The sequence below is a fragment of the Argiope bruennichi genome, chromosome 3 (assembly GCF_947563725.1).
Source record: "Argiope bruennichi chromosome 3, qqArgBrue1.1, whole genome shotgun sequence".
Taxonomy (NCBI): domain Eukaryota; kingdom Metazoa; phylum Arthropoda; class Arachnida; order Araneae; family Araneidae; genus Argiope; species Argiope bruennichi.
The window spans coordinates 112,980,795-112,996,109 of record NC_079153.1 but is presented as its reverse complement, the minus strand read 5'-3'; the positions used below and the strand labels follow the sequence as shown (position 1 = coordinate 112,996,109).

The window sequence follows — 15,315 nt, the reverse complement described above, 5'->3', positions numbered from 1 at the left end:
TGTTCTGTCTATAGATGGACAAAAATCTAACAAACAGACTTTCTTTCCAGTTTCTAAAGGAAATACTCCTACATTAAATTACGTCGTTAATGTATTCCATTGACTCCACTTTAACTAAAGGTGCTCTCATACAAAAAAGAAAATAATGCAATTTCTTCTTTCAAGTCCAAATAAATATGAAGAAAAAATATAATACAGAAAGGCATTTGAAAGAAAAATGCTTAAAATATCAATACAATATTTATAATCGCTATAAAAAACATGAAGTTGTTATTATTGCTAAGAATTAATAAAATAAACAGCAACTAAATCTTTCAGATCTAATTACATGAATCTACCTTTTCTCCAACTCAAGAATAAAATCAGTTACAATATTTGCCAGATCATTAAAATATCACAAATAAAGAAAATAAGAACTACCATTTCCATTATTTATAATCTTGTTTGACTTTTTCTCCTTACATCATTTGTTGTCAAACAAAAATACAAGTCAATTTTTTTGTGTGTGTTTTTTTTTAAATATAGAATAATATAGAAAAGCTTTCCTTTTCTCAACTGACATACATGAAGTACGCCAAGAATTTTTTAAAGATAAAATTTAAACAACGAATTTAAAACATAATTTCCATCACAGAATAAAATACAAAATTTAAAAGATAAAAATTATAACACTATAATAGAATAAATATAAAATAGAACCATAAAAAATGAATTATAGAATGCCTTTTAAAAAATCCATCAATTAAATAAATGTTTCCTGTTTTTTTAAAAATATAGTCAAGCCTCTAGCAACAGATAAATAAGTTCATAGACAATAAGTACAATTTCCTATAGTTCAGTGCTATGAAGTACCTTTTTTTCATCTCCTCGCAAATTCCCCTCATCCCCATGGTTATCTGTTATCTCATAAACTGCACCAAGCTCCATCACATTGCTGAAAAATTTGCGTCGTTTACCTCGAGATTCTTGCATTGAATGCCACAACAATTTTATTTCTGGGACAGCGGTTCGAGCTGTGACAATAACTGCTAATATATTTTTTAAAAGGAAAAGAGTTACATCATGATCATAAAGCGACCACAAATAGACTCTAATAACAAAGTAGGGGATATTAACTAAACACAGATGTAACCACTTATATAACAATTGCAGACCAAGTGAGCGGGGTTTTTTACCAAATTCTGATAAACTCAATTTATAAAGAGTCATGGTTGGAAGAATAAAATTAATGCAAGAAAGCAAAAGAACAGAATTTTCTAATGGATAAGTTAAGACAATGCGAGACTGAGTAGGAAAGAGTATACCTAAGAAGGTAACACTGTCAAATATTTCAAAAACAGTTGATGTGATCAAATAATAAATGTAAGCTTGGTGATCAGAGTGAAGCTCAGCATGGTTATGAGTTTCTACAAGGAGAAGGAACACTACAGCAGATGATGCTATAATGACTTTAAGCAGCTGCGGACCAAATGCTGAGTCTGCATCTAAAGACTGAGCAACATCAAGTTTAAATAACAAGACAACTTTTGCTGTTAACAAGGAAGAATAAAAGAACCACACAGTATAAACAAGAGGTAAAGAGCCAAGTCTGAGAAACGATTTGACATCGGAAGAACTTTCTTTGGCACTAGATTCAGTTTTTCGTTCTCTGCCCTAGATAAAAAGAAGATACTTATTTCAGCAAAGAATATTACACATAACAAAAAAGTACAAGATAAGTCTAAAAAAATACAAAGAAATTAAAGATGGTTAAAAAAAAAGCAGATTCTGTAATGAAAAGTGTGTTTAGAAAATGCCCAATGAAGTGATAAATAGAAGTTGTTTAGATTATATCTGAAGATCATCTACTTCTATTAATCAACATTTTCCGCACAGATTTTGAGCATTACTACATGAATTCAGAGTGTTTGCCAATATAGTACTTGGAAAGATGTTCCATTAATATTTCGTTTGACATCATGCACATCTACTTAGTAGAACCACATATACGGCCGACATAGCCTGGTTAGTAGAGCGTTGTATTTACAATCCTTGGATTGTAAGTTCGAACTACGCCGGCCAAAGACTCCCCATGTGTGTGGTGGCTAGTGCACGTATATATCTGTCGTGGTCACAAAGTTCTCCAAGTCGAGACAATACTACTAGGGGTACTGGATCAGCGGTGATCGTTCTCTACTTCAGGTCTAAATTACGATCTGTGGTTGAGTGAATGAAATATATGAATGATATTCGCCCGTAAAAAGGACTACGCCGCATGAGTAGCTAAGTTGTACTCTTGGCCCTAGATGGCGCTACTGAAACAAGAGAAGCTATATGGGCTTAAAATCGCTGATTTTGTCAGCGAGCTAGTTTATGATAAATACCATAAGAAACAACAACAACAGGACCACATATTAAATTTAGTTACTAGATGAGTCATGTGTAAACACCTTTTTACAAAATATCTTGTTGGAATTCTTTTTTGATATTTCACCAACTGTCTCCTTACAGTTACGTCTATAACATTATGGAGTTCTGGCTAATTTCAATAAGATTACTAAAAATTTCCTGGAAATGGATGAACTAATTTCTAGATAGATTTGATGTGCAAGAATATCTATCTTCTCCTGAAAGAAAATTATAAGCATTATCTCTAAAATTTTAATTGAATTTGACAAAGATCTATTTGTCACATTGTCAATTGCTATAAGAAATGCAAGTGACATGTTTAATATTCTTACTAATGTATAATAACCCATCTGATGCAACAGAAAATCTTGTAATATTGTTAGTGACTGATCTTTCAGAAAATTTAATCATTTGAATGTTTGCTTTTTTGAGCTTAACCTGTTTTCCTCCCTTATATGGTGCTTATATCTTTTTAATGAGCCCTTTCTGCATGCACTTTCCATTCCATAATCTGCTTATTTTAGACTTTTACATTTGGCAATTTTATATTTTATCTATATTTAATAATATATATTATTAATTGGCATTTTTTATAACTATCAATTTGAGAAACATCCTGTATATGAACACTGATCCAAAATGAATGCCCTGATTTCAAAATTTTACTCTTCTAAAGATAATGGCAACATTTATTTAAAAGATACATATTTCAAGAAAATTATATATATATAATGATATTTTAAACCCTGATTTTCAATTCTAATTAATTTCCTAACTTTCAATTTAATTTAGCCCATATCAAAGTCATTCTAAAATATTCTCTTATTTCCTGATTCCATTCACCTTTTTCTACTTAATTAATTCAAGAGAAGCTTTGTAAAAATGCTTACATTTGCACTCCACGTGAAGAGATAGAAAAATGCCCAGCAAGCACATTTCTTTAAAAGATCCCTGTGTTTTCCTTATCAGAATCGACATGTGTGAGAAATCCTTATCAGAATCTTAATAGTACATAAGCACTATGAAAAAATATTTTCATTGTCAATATCTCATGTTATATAAGACCAGGGATAATTTATTTCTCTCTTCTATGCTAATCTGCTCTTGTGTAGCGCTGTGAGCGGACATGCCTTGCTTGTGCTGCTTGTACATAAACCTGCCTCCTGAGATGCAATAAATGCGAATTTTAAAATCGAAAATCTCTTCACTGTCTTTGAAACTTCCTTCTGCTTTTTCAAAAATTATGCTTACATTATATATATTCAAACCTTGAACACAAGTACCACAGATATTTAAAATGTTTTTCTTTACAAATAAATTTGTAATTTTGCATAGTATGTCTCTGTTGATGTTGTTGGTAGCATCGACAAAGAATACAGACTTCCAAATATGTAATGATTGTTGAAATGGATCTGCATGTATCTTCACATACCAAAAAATAATTTTGGACTGTAGTGATCAAAGTAATTGTTGTTTAACTAAAGGTGAGCAGTCAATATACCAATAAGATAATGTATTATCAAGAAAATTCTGCATATCTCTCAGAAAATACAGTATTATAACATACAGCTGCAGAAGAAAGTCAGGTGATTCAACTTGCTGCTGTGACACAACCTTATCAGGAATGCCTCAAATAATTACATTCAGTTACAGTCATTCCACACATACACAGTTAATTTTCATTGAAATTATTGCATGCATTGCATTAAAGTGCATTTTGAGTTACCCTGTGTATATAAAAATATGAGTAACTCCAATGTAACAATATGTTGCTGTAATAATTTCTTAAAATATGTAGCTATTTTATGAACTTCCAGACAAAAATTTATAATTTAAGAATTCCGCAAGGTAAATAGTTATTCAATGAAATAACAAAATTTCTAATAATTAACTAATTAATAGACAAAAAAATGTAAAATTAAAATACAATAATTTGCAAGTGTAAATTTCGTGAGTAAATAATGAATTGTTTTCTTCCACATCACACTTACTTAATAAAGATTCAAATCTTTCTTTTTAATTTTTTATACACACATTACAAAGAGAACTTTTTATTTAAAATGATATTTTAAATATTATGTGTAAGTTTAACTATGTAAGAAACAGTTAAGACATTATTAACATAAGAAACCTAGTCATAATGTAATAAGAAACTGGCACAGGTTGTTGATTGTAACTGTAGATTATGAAATAAATGTAAAAAGCTATGAATGTTTCAAATCCATGGAACAAAATTGTTATTTCATGTCATATTACAATTAAGGTACAAAGCTATATTACATGTTAGAGATATTATTTTACAAAATGCCTAAAAATTTTATTAAATAATGAATTTTATACTTTAATGACAATGCACGCATAGTTCTGATAAACACCTTCAGGAAAATTATAGCTTAAATTGTGCTTCTGTTATATGATTTTTGTTTACTCAAATAATTGATATGCTGTCTGTAAAACTGTACATCAGGTTTCTATGTTTCAACTTCAAATACTTCTCATACCACCATTGCTTTTGCAGAATATCAAATTAACTGTACCATTTCATGCAAACATAATTAGACTGTACAGGTGCTAATCTGTCTTAATTAAGCAGACGGATAAAACAATTATAGTTGTCATGATAATAACACTGGTATTGAGGATGGTCTTAATAACCATCACTGACAGCAGCTTAACTCCTGTAACAGGTCATCCTTTCATCAAAATGGAAGTAATTTGATTAAACTATGAAACCAGGGAAAGCAAAAATTGACTACCTATCTAGAAACTTCTCATAATTGTAGTAGCAGTGTAGTTCCCTTACAGGAAGAGGGGATCTTTCTGCAGATTTTGTATATTTTGCTTATAACTTTCTCGGGATTAAAAATTTTGATTCTGTTCATTTCAATTAAAAATGCAGTAAAGATGCAAATGTACTTTATATGGGCTTGTTCCTCACAGTTGGTATAATATTTTATGTACTTGGTGGGTTTGTAAATTTTCAGATATCAAAGAAAAAATAACATTACAGTAAATAAAAAATGTTTTTTTAAATAATTTTTTAAAATAATTATTGAACATGTGTGCAATATACAGTAAAAAAATTCTTGTATAAAAATTAATTATGGACAGGTCATTGTATCTAAACACACACACACACACACAATTGGCATCATCAATTTCTTAAACTAATAAAATCTATACAGTTCATTTGTAAAATTCAGTACAGACAACTGATATCCTTTCTAAAATCATAGAAATGAAAAGAGAGAAAAACAATCAATGTGAATTAACTGTCGCTCACTACTTAATTTTGACTAGATGAAATACATGTCATTTCAGTCATCTATCAGAAACCTGCTTTCCAAATTACTGAGATTGATATGATTTGAGAGATTAAAAACAATAATATAGCATCTAAAAATATAAGAAAAATAGTTAAAATTTCCAGAAATTTTGTTGAAAGATATCATTTAGATCTTATTCTAAATCATTTATTCCATCTTTACAATTAGAAAAATAAATATTTTATAGGATTCTTAAAATGCTTGAAAATATATATTTCATGTTCGAATAAACTTGTAATCATGTCCTGTTTCTAATCTAATTCATCATGATGGATATCATAAGAGAGAATAAACTTTATTATTGAAACCATCTCATCTTTATTAAAGAAAAAGTATAAAATTATTTTGGGGGGGGACTATGGTTAATGAGGATAATCTCATTTAATTACAAGGAATTTTTAAAAAAATTCTTCCATAATTATAATTAATTGAGAAAAATACATTTTAAGATTTATAGTTAAGAATAAAATTTTTTACCTTCTTTTGGTAATATCTATAAGAAATAACTGCAGCAGCCATAAATGCAATAAGAATCAGGAAATCAGCAAGAAACCAAAAGTACCAAGCAGCATTGCCACCGTTATGAAGAATGAGATAGTAGTCTAATATACTTCCTTGCAAAACAATAATAAGCAATAATCCTAAGCAATCTAAAACATGCAGAACAAGTCTAATGGTACAACTGCAGGGAGATTCAGTTTGAGTCATGGTGATTATAAAGCTGTAAAATAAAATAATAATTTAACATCCGAAATAAAAGCTGATTAATTACATTAGAAAATGAAATTTTTCTAAATACTTTCATTCAGATACAGTTACAAGCTTCTTATCATTTTAAAAATTAGAAGGCAACAAATACAACTCAAAAAATTACATTTTAAAGCAATTTTTGATATCAAATTTCCATAATTCTTTCAGACAAAACATAAAAAAAAAAAAAAAAATTCTATTATTATATTGTAAAAGATTTTACCCAAATTTAAAATATTTCTATGCATTTTTGAAAAATTTTCTAGGTAGAAAAAGAAAGAGTGTAACCATTTATAAACGAAATATAATCTTGGCATGTATTTCTAAAAGATAAATTTCTTACATAATTTTATTAATTTTGGGGCAAACTTCTCAATAACTTTTAAATTTGATGTAAATTTCTATTATCCTCTCCCCCCACTCACCCACAAGTATCTAGATTGATAATTTCCATTTTTCATGTCTGCCTGAAAAGCACATTTTCTTTAAATTCCTTGAATGAAATATTATTAAGATTTCATATTATGTAAATAATAAAACATGTTTTATTTATTTTAAAAGCTTCTTTCTTAGAGCTTAAAGTAATCTAATCATAATAAATGACTAGTTTGTGAGTTAATATTGAATTAATGCTGTTATTTAAATGGAATCTATTAAGATAAAAATATTTTATTCCGAAAAAAGTAAAAAACTTAATTCACTAGTTTCAGAATTAATTTTTATCTTATAATTTGAACTATTATGGGGAAAAAGACTTAAAATGTGCATTGTATTTATTAAACTTCTCTCATATGAATGTTAGTAACTTGTTGGAGGAAAAATAATACATAATCAAATTATGCCAACTTCTGAAACTTAATAAAACTTCCTTACTAACATATTATTTACTTTACATAGATGCTCTTACATATTTATACAGAATATGACAGATTGCAAACTAGTAATCTTGAACGAAATTCAAATTTTCCATGTAATAAAATACAATATGCATAAACTTTCCAAATGATTAGACTAATGTTTAATGTTTAGATTTTATTTATCATATGTTATAAAATATGATAAATAAAGTTTTAGAGAAATTTAAAAAAAAAATAAGAAAGTTATACATATCGGATATAAAGAAAAAATAACCAAGAATTAATCATGCGCAAATAGCATGTGATTGCTACATGATTTAGAAAAATGTAAAATTTGTCTTCTGTCAAATTCTTAATGAATTTCAAGAGCATTATAAATGAGTTAAACAAAAAAAACAAACATATTTTATATAATTCATTTTAAAAGTTGATTACCCAGTCACTTGCTAACATATACTACATAAAAGTGAGATAGCGTTTGGCTCACGAATAATAAGAGAATAGATGAGCACGTGAAAATGTTAATGTACCCAAAACCCTCCAATAAAGTTCGCGATTTCGGTATTTATCGTATTTTCTTCTCAAGATAGCAAAAAATAAACAAATCTGTTTTGACACATTTGAACAGTTACAGTTTGTAGACATTTTGTAAATGTCAAAAAAAATAAAATGTTAAGCAAAAGTTACACGCTATTTAGGTTTGAAATTAAATTAATTTAGTTTCAATCATTTTACTTTTTATATTTGCTTAGATATAATTTTTAATATTTAACTATGTCAGAATAATTATTTATGAAAAATATTATAGAATGTCATAGAGACTACGTCATCAATCGATAGTTTCTCTAATAATAATATTCCTAGTTCCTCTAATAATAATAAGTTAATGTTCCTAGTTAGAAATTAAGGAATACAGTTTTCTCAAAAAATGAAAATTGCTTCTGATTATCTGAAGATATTTAATTCATTAAAAAGCACATCATTCTTCTTCTCAATAATAACTATAATTTAAGAAATTATTCAAATTTTAGAATTAAAATTTTCAATTTGAAAAGTGAATATCCGAATTGTATTTTATTTTAAATCGGTGTTGAGTTTTTACGTCACGGAAATTTTGTTTGTTTTATTTGAGTCTTTTGTACATGTACCTTTCGTTTTGACTCGTGTGAGCTGTTTGAGATTCCAGAACGAACTAGAACTAATGATTCTCCCAACGGTTCTTGTTCTTGCGGGAGTGTCAACAAGAGTGCTTGGTAAAGTGGCACCGGCTTTGGCTAAGAATTGTTCTGCTTTAAGATATTATTCAAAACCCATGGAGTCACTTAAAATGTTTCAGAAACACGGTGTGGTGCCTGATGTTATCAGTACTGCACCGAAAGCTGTCGCTGAAATTAAATATAATGAGCATGTTGTTGATTTAGGAAATGAATTGACACCAACTCAGGTAAAAGATCCCCCTACTCATATTCAATGGCCAACGAAAAAAGGAGCCTTGTATACCTTGTGTATGACGGATCCTGATGCACCTAGCCGTAAAGATCCAAAGTATCGTGAATGGCACCATTGGTTAGTTGTGAACATTCCTGAAACCAATATCTCGGAGGGTACTGTTATGTCTGAGTATGTTGGCTCAGGACCTCCTGAAGGTACAGGTTTGCATCGCTATGTATTTTTGATGTACGAGCAGCCAGAGAAATTGAATTGTGACGAAAAGAAGTTAACTAATAGATCCGGGGATCACCGTGGTAATTTCAAGATCGCTAACTTCGCTAAGAAATACAATCTGGGAGATCCTGTTGCTGGAAATTTTTACCAGGCTCAGTGGGATGACTATGTTCCTAAACTGTATGAGCAATTGTCAGGCTAGACAATGTCTACACTTAAAATTAATTTTGATTCTTTATGAAGAATTGATAATAATTTCTGTGAAAAATATACGTACAAGTTATATGATGACTGATTAATGTAACTGATTATTAAATACCTTTCCAATAAAGTAATTTTTTTGAATTATTGTTGTTTCAAACTTCAGATAATTATTTTTTTAGTAAAATATTCATATCTCGTGGCTTATGAGATAAAATTGAAATTAGCAAAATTATAAGTTTGCTACTTCAAGAATAGGTAAATTTTATTTCTGTTGCTGTGAATTATATTCAATTTAATTAAGCTAGTTCAGGCTAATATTTCTTTGTTTGGAATTATTTTTTTAAAATCCACATTATATTATGATTATATGTCACTGTTAAGAAGTTGGTGTTTAATTTTGTTGTGGGAGAGCAGTAAAGAATTTTTTATAGAAATATTTTTTTTTCATTTTGAAGCTGAGTTTGCTAATCTTAACCTTTATAACTTCATGATATAAATGTACTGAATAAATCTAAGAAATTTTTGGGGTGGATGGGGGAATATGATAGGAACAATTTATTCTTACATTTTGATGTTATAGACATTTGCTTTAACTTAAGTTATTATAATATTTGAAACAGTTGAGTATTGCATGTTTCATTAAAATGAATTTATGGCAATTCTTATAACTGTGATAAAAAGTAACAATTTTTTTCTTAGAAATTATTCAAATTTGAAACTCTTAATTTAAATAGAATTATTAGTAAGAATAATAAAGTCTAATACTTGTGTTATGTATATGCATCTTCACTGCTACAAAACTTGCAACATTATATATTATATGATATTGTCCTGTTAGCAGTAAAAAAATTAAACTATATGAAATATTTGGGAAAAGCTAGGAATCGTTCACTCTTTCAAAATTTCCAGTCTTGCATGCAGAGCTCTGAAATTATAATCTGATATTGCAATTTTTGTCATAAAAAGTGCCAAAAAAAAACCTTGCTCAATAAGTGAGCAATTCTCTATACATTAATTAAAATTTCTCAATTAAAAAAAATACTAAAAGAACATGGAAAAAAATCCACACATTATTTTACATTGCATTTCCATGGAATGTTAAAGACCTTTTTGAGAAATTAAATAAAAAATAATACCGAAATCTTAATAGGAAAATTTTGGTTGTAACTGTGTCATTTATTATGTTTTTATAAAATATATTAAAGGTTTAAAGTCTGAAAAAAAATCTTAAAAGCTTGAATGTTATATATTGTAAGGCTTCTGGATTTTAAAGATGAGCAGATTCAGGATGTGATCCATATGTTGTTATTTTGTGGAGCCTTTTCTTTTTCTTTAAATGTATTAAATTAATTAACATTTGGTTTACATTCATTCGTATTGGTAGTCTGATTGATTGAATGGGATATTGGTAGTCTTCTCACAAATTAATTAAACTGTGTAAATACAGTAATCTATTTTATAGCATTTGTTTTTGATTTCATTCACTGATATGCTGTTTAAAACTTTATTATTTTTCTAAAATTATGAACAAATAGTAATGAAATAAATTTATTTTTAAGTTGACATATTAAGTATTTATAAATTTTATAACGAGCTAAAACTGCCATACATAAATATATACTGAGATCTATTCATTATATCGGGTCTAATCATTTTCAAAAAGTTTAGTAGTTAGTAAAATATTAAAATAAATAATAATTTTTGGTTTGTGTTACATCCATAACAAAGCTTTTGTAAGTGATCTTAATTTACCATTAAATGTGATGTTAATCTGATGAATGAATTTTGATTGTGATTGTAGGGTTTTAAAGAGGTGTCACGAGCAGTTTATGTGTGGTGTTTTTGGTGCACATTAAATATGCTATTGATTGTTGAAATTATGTTGTGTTAGTATCATTTAAACTTAATTATGAAATTTTTTCAAAAGAGTTCTTATGAACTTAAAAATGTAACGTTAATCAATAAACTTTCCAATTTCAGTTTTAAACATTGTATAAAAAATTCAAAATGTGTTCTAATTTAAATGTTTTTTCTTTAATTTTATCAAAATTTATTGAAAATTGAATAGTTGCATTGAAATAGAATTATATGTACCATTCATGAAGTTTGTACAAAAATTTGAATCTTTTCTTCTTTCTTTAATATAGGAAATGAAACATATATTAATTTTTTTTTAAATTTTTGGTGTGTAACATATTGAATTAATAAACCAATAAACATTTCTGAAGACTATTTTTGATAAACTAGGTTAAATATCTAATTTTAAATAAAATATTCACTTTTGCTCTGCAACTCGAGATGATCAGATAAAAGTTTTAAATTAAATCAAATGGATTTACCATTAAATTAATCTTTTTATTTAACTGGTGTCAATTAAACTATATTTTAAAGGTTTTTTTCCCTTACTGACATTTACCATTATGCTTATTTTCTGAAGAAATGCTCAAGAGTCGGATTACAAAATCTTAAATATGAGACCTGATTCTAACCAAGCTTCATTATATATACTCATAACTGGTGTACATTATTAAAATATTGGGGGTTCAAAATTTTGCTGCTTAAAGTTTCTCCACTGCCCACTTAAACCAATAATAGATAACCATGACTCAAGGGGGCAGTTCAGGGATAGCCTACCAGGACAGTTTGTGCTGGTAGGTTGAGGGAATTATTGAATCAATTTTTTTTCCATCATTTTGTCAAGGGTCAAAATTAGGTTCTTCATATAATTGCCTTGCTGTAGTTTTAAAATGGAACACAAATCTAGCTAAATTGTAGAAGATATAAATAAGATAAAAGAATTAAAAAAAATATATATTCTTGATGCAACTGAATAGCACTTTTGAATAATTTTAACTTTAAGCTATTATATCTATTTTTAATTAAATTCCAAAATATTATGTATTAACTCCATTTTTTGAACAAAATTGGCAATTATATATGCAAAGTTGGCAATTGTGTATGTATAATCCTAATAAACTTTTGGCTTGTAATTTTATATGTTTATGTTAGCATTGTAGTTAGAAAAAGCAAGCAAGAATGGAATTAGGGATGACTAGAAATTTTTACATCTGAAGCAAAATTCTGTTTTGAAACTACCTTCTGTTATATTAGTTATAATTATCCTCCCACTAATAAAAAGGAAAAATCTATAAATTAAAAAGAAATTAGAGTGAAAGTTTTTATGATAATTTATTTAAATAATAAAAACATTTTTTAACATTAAGTACTTGTAATATTCAATTAATTGTAACTTTTTTTAAATCTCTATTTGTATTAGAAATATTTTTGAAGAAATGTAACAAAAAAATTCTAATTAAAAAACTATCTATGCAAAAACCAATTACACAGAACTAATTTGTAAGATAAAAAATTTCAAAAGGAACTATAATTATTGGTACAAAAAGTAGCTGACATCATTAATGGTATTACTAATGGTATGGTACATACTAATGGTATTTGTGAAAAAAATGTCAGGATTTTCATTATGGAAACAATTTTATAAAAATATGTGCCGTCAGAGAATATTATTTGAATACGAAATATGTTAAGATATTGGAATTGAACATCAAATTAAATCCTTTCCTAAAATTTTTAACAGACATTGACTTAACACTTTACCATGCACGTACCAGAGTTTGAGAGATTGTAATTTCCACCACTTCTGTTTAGTTATGAGCGTCCTGGCATAGGGGTAGCGGGTCTTCTCCGTGATCTGGGCGTCCTGGATTCGAATCCCGGCTCGGGCATGGATGTTCTTCCTCTGTTCTATCTGTGAGTTGTGTGAATGTGCCCTCCTGTAAAAAGGGGTTGTGCAAGCGAATGAGTGATGCGTGAGTGGCAAAGACGTACTCTTGGCCCTAGTTGCCGCTACTGGCACAAGAGACGCACCCCCTGTCGGCTTAAATCGCTGTCTTCGGAACAGCAGGCTTGCCATGGGAAACAACAGTTATGTGTGTACTGTGTTATCGTCGCAATTTTTATTTTAAAGAAGTCCTTGAGTTGAGTTTAAAACTGCGGTTAATCCTATAAATCCACAATTTATCCTTTATTGAATTGTTTTTAAAAGATTTTCCTCATTTTGAACGCATTCAAAGGAATCGTATGCAGCTGAGTGCCGTTCTAGTATGCTGTAAACAATTTTGGCAATCACATTTCTAGTATATTCCTCGTTCTTTGGATTCGATTGAATGCTTTCAAAATGAGGAAAATCTTTTAAAAACAATTCAATTGGTAGCGAATTGGAATGCGCAAGGATAGAACCTGGGACCTTGTGGTTCGCAGTCCAGTAACATGACCATGATACAAAAGCATATGCTTTGGTGGAGTAGTTGTTAACTGGCTTATATGCTATTCACCACATAGCTGATGATGCATTCTTCAGATACTCAGGAATAATAAATGTGACGATATTCATTCATATTTTGGACTTTAAACATTTCTAGTATCACTTGCAACAATTTCATGTTAGTGCTGAAAGTATTTGAACTTACAAATTTTTGTGCGGTTCTTTCTTTCAGTCTTCACCATATTTTTTTTTTTTTTTTCTTTTTTCTTTTTTTGACTTTGCATGTTTCAATGCAGATGCCGTCAAACATTTAGCAAAATTTGATACAAATCTGCAATAAAAATGCAACTTTGAGACGCAGAAGTGCTGGGTATCTATGATTTTGGAAACTGTAACTACGATCGGTGAAAGTATAGGTGGTTAGTAGGCTAAATATCTGCAAAGCTTCTTCAATAAGTATGTTCATTTTACAGTTCTTATACTTTTTCATCATGCTTTTCAAGATAAATCAAAAGTTATGGACACATAGAACAAAGATTTATAAGAAAAAATTAGATACATAAAAATGATTTTTTTAAAAGGATACTTGAAACTTTGAAAATTTTTGAAATGCTAATAACTTCATATTCTATTTAAATTGAATCAATCATTCTGAAAAGAAATCATCACCATTTTAGCAAATTTATATTAAGGAGAAAAAAAAATTCTTTCTATAATATTTCCCGAAAATTTGTCAGTTATTTTTTAAAAATCTTTAAAGGGGATTACATATAATGTAAAAATGGCAGTATAATTATTTATAATCTTACAAAATTATAAGAAATATAATATATTCCCTGGGAGACTACCAGTTTTCAAAATGTTATTGGGTTTGTGACTTACAAAGACATATATTTTTATGAAAGCGATGATAAAAAGAAATCATCCCTGCTAAACTTTAGTGAAACATAAAACAGATAAGGGAGAGACAAAACTACAATTGATAAGATGCCTCGTTCGCTGTAAATGTATCCACTCATTTATTATTTCACTAGTTTATGTTTGGTGTCTTGCAGGTTCACCGAAGATAATCGCTTAGATATAGCTTCATATTCATGATTTCGTCAAATTGTGAGACACTTAAGCTATATTAATTTTCTTTCGTATGTCTGTTCGTTACGTATATGAACTTTTCTATTTGAGACCAGTTCCATCGACATCTCATTGTGTTGTTGAAAACCTAAATGTGCGGTTAATTTATCCTCTAACTTTTGCAAATTGTGACTTAATTTTTAATTTTTTTAAAAAAATTACACATATATTTAACAGAACCCTTTTAGCAATGGAAGAAATTCACATGATTAAATATTTCATGAGACAAGGAAAATTGTTTGAATTGCAGAGCAACAATGTAATAATTATTTTTTGCAAATTAAAAAAAATATTTAAAAAAAACTGCCAAAATTTTGTAAAAATCTTAACGACTATCGCACACACACACACACTTTCATTTATTATAATTGGATTGTTCTTGATTAACCTGTATTAGTTATGTTCTGAAGGACGTTTTCATTGGTAGGCATAATTTTTTTCTGCTTTTGGAATTATCGGTTGAGTGACTTCTTGTTTCTTCAATAACGTGTTGCGGATTGATACGAGCGAGGATAGAACCTGGGACCTTGTGGTTCGCAGCTCAGTAACATGACCACGATACAAAAGCAATTGCTCGGGTAGCGTAGCTGTTGACTGGCTTATAAGTTTTCACTACAAACGGAAACTTTCTCCAACATGGTATATAGAGCTTAGATAGTACAGCACTATATCCTTCCGTAGCGAAATGGAATTCACAATAGTCTTTCAC

The 15,315-nt window shown here is 28.6% G+C and overlaps 2 protein-coding genes across 2 annotated transcripts; one reads left to right on the top strand and one right to left on the bottom strand.

Moving 5' to 3' along the window:
* Positions 1-269: 269 nt before the first annotated feature.
* Positions 270-7,901, bottom strand: LOC129963614 (transmembrane protein 121B-like). Its single transcript, XM_056078087.1, has 3 exons — positions 7,757-7,901; positions 6,192-6,435; positions 270-1,653 (listed from the first exon to the last, which is right to left on the bottom strand). The coding sequence occupies exons 2-3, from the start codon at positions 6,420-6,422 to the stop codon at positions 829-831; spliced, it is 1,056 nt and encodes a 351-aa protein (XP_055934062.1). The 5' UTR covers positions 6,423-6,435; positions 7,757-7,901; the 3' UTR covers positions 270-828.
* Positions 7,902-8,463: 562 nt separating this feature from the next.
* Positions 8,464-9,331, top strand: LOC129964251 (protein D1-like). The gene has a single exon (XM_056078993.1). The coding sequence runs from the start codon at positions 8,523-8,525 to the stop codon at positions 9,186-9,188; it is 666 nt and encodes a 221-aa protein (XP_055934968.1). The 5' UTR covers positions 8,464-8,522; the 3' UTR covers positions 9,189-9,331.
* The last annotated feature ends 5,984 nt before the right edge of the window (positions 9,332-15,315 follow it).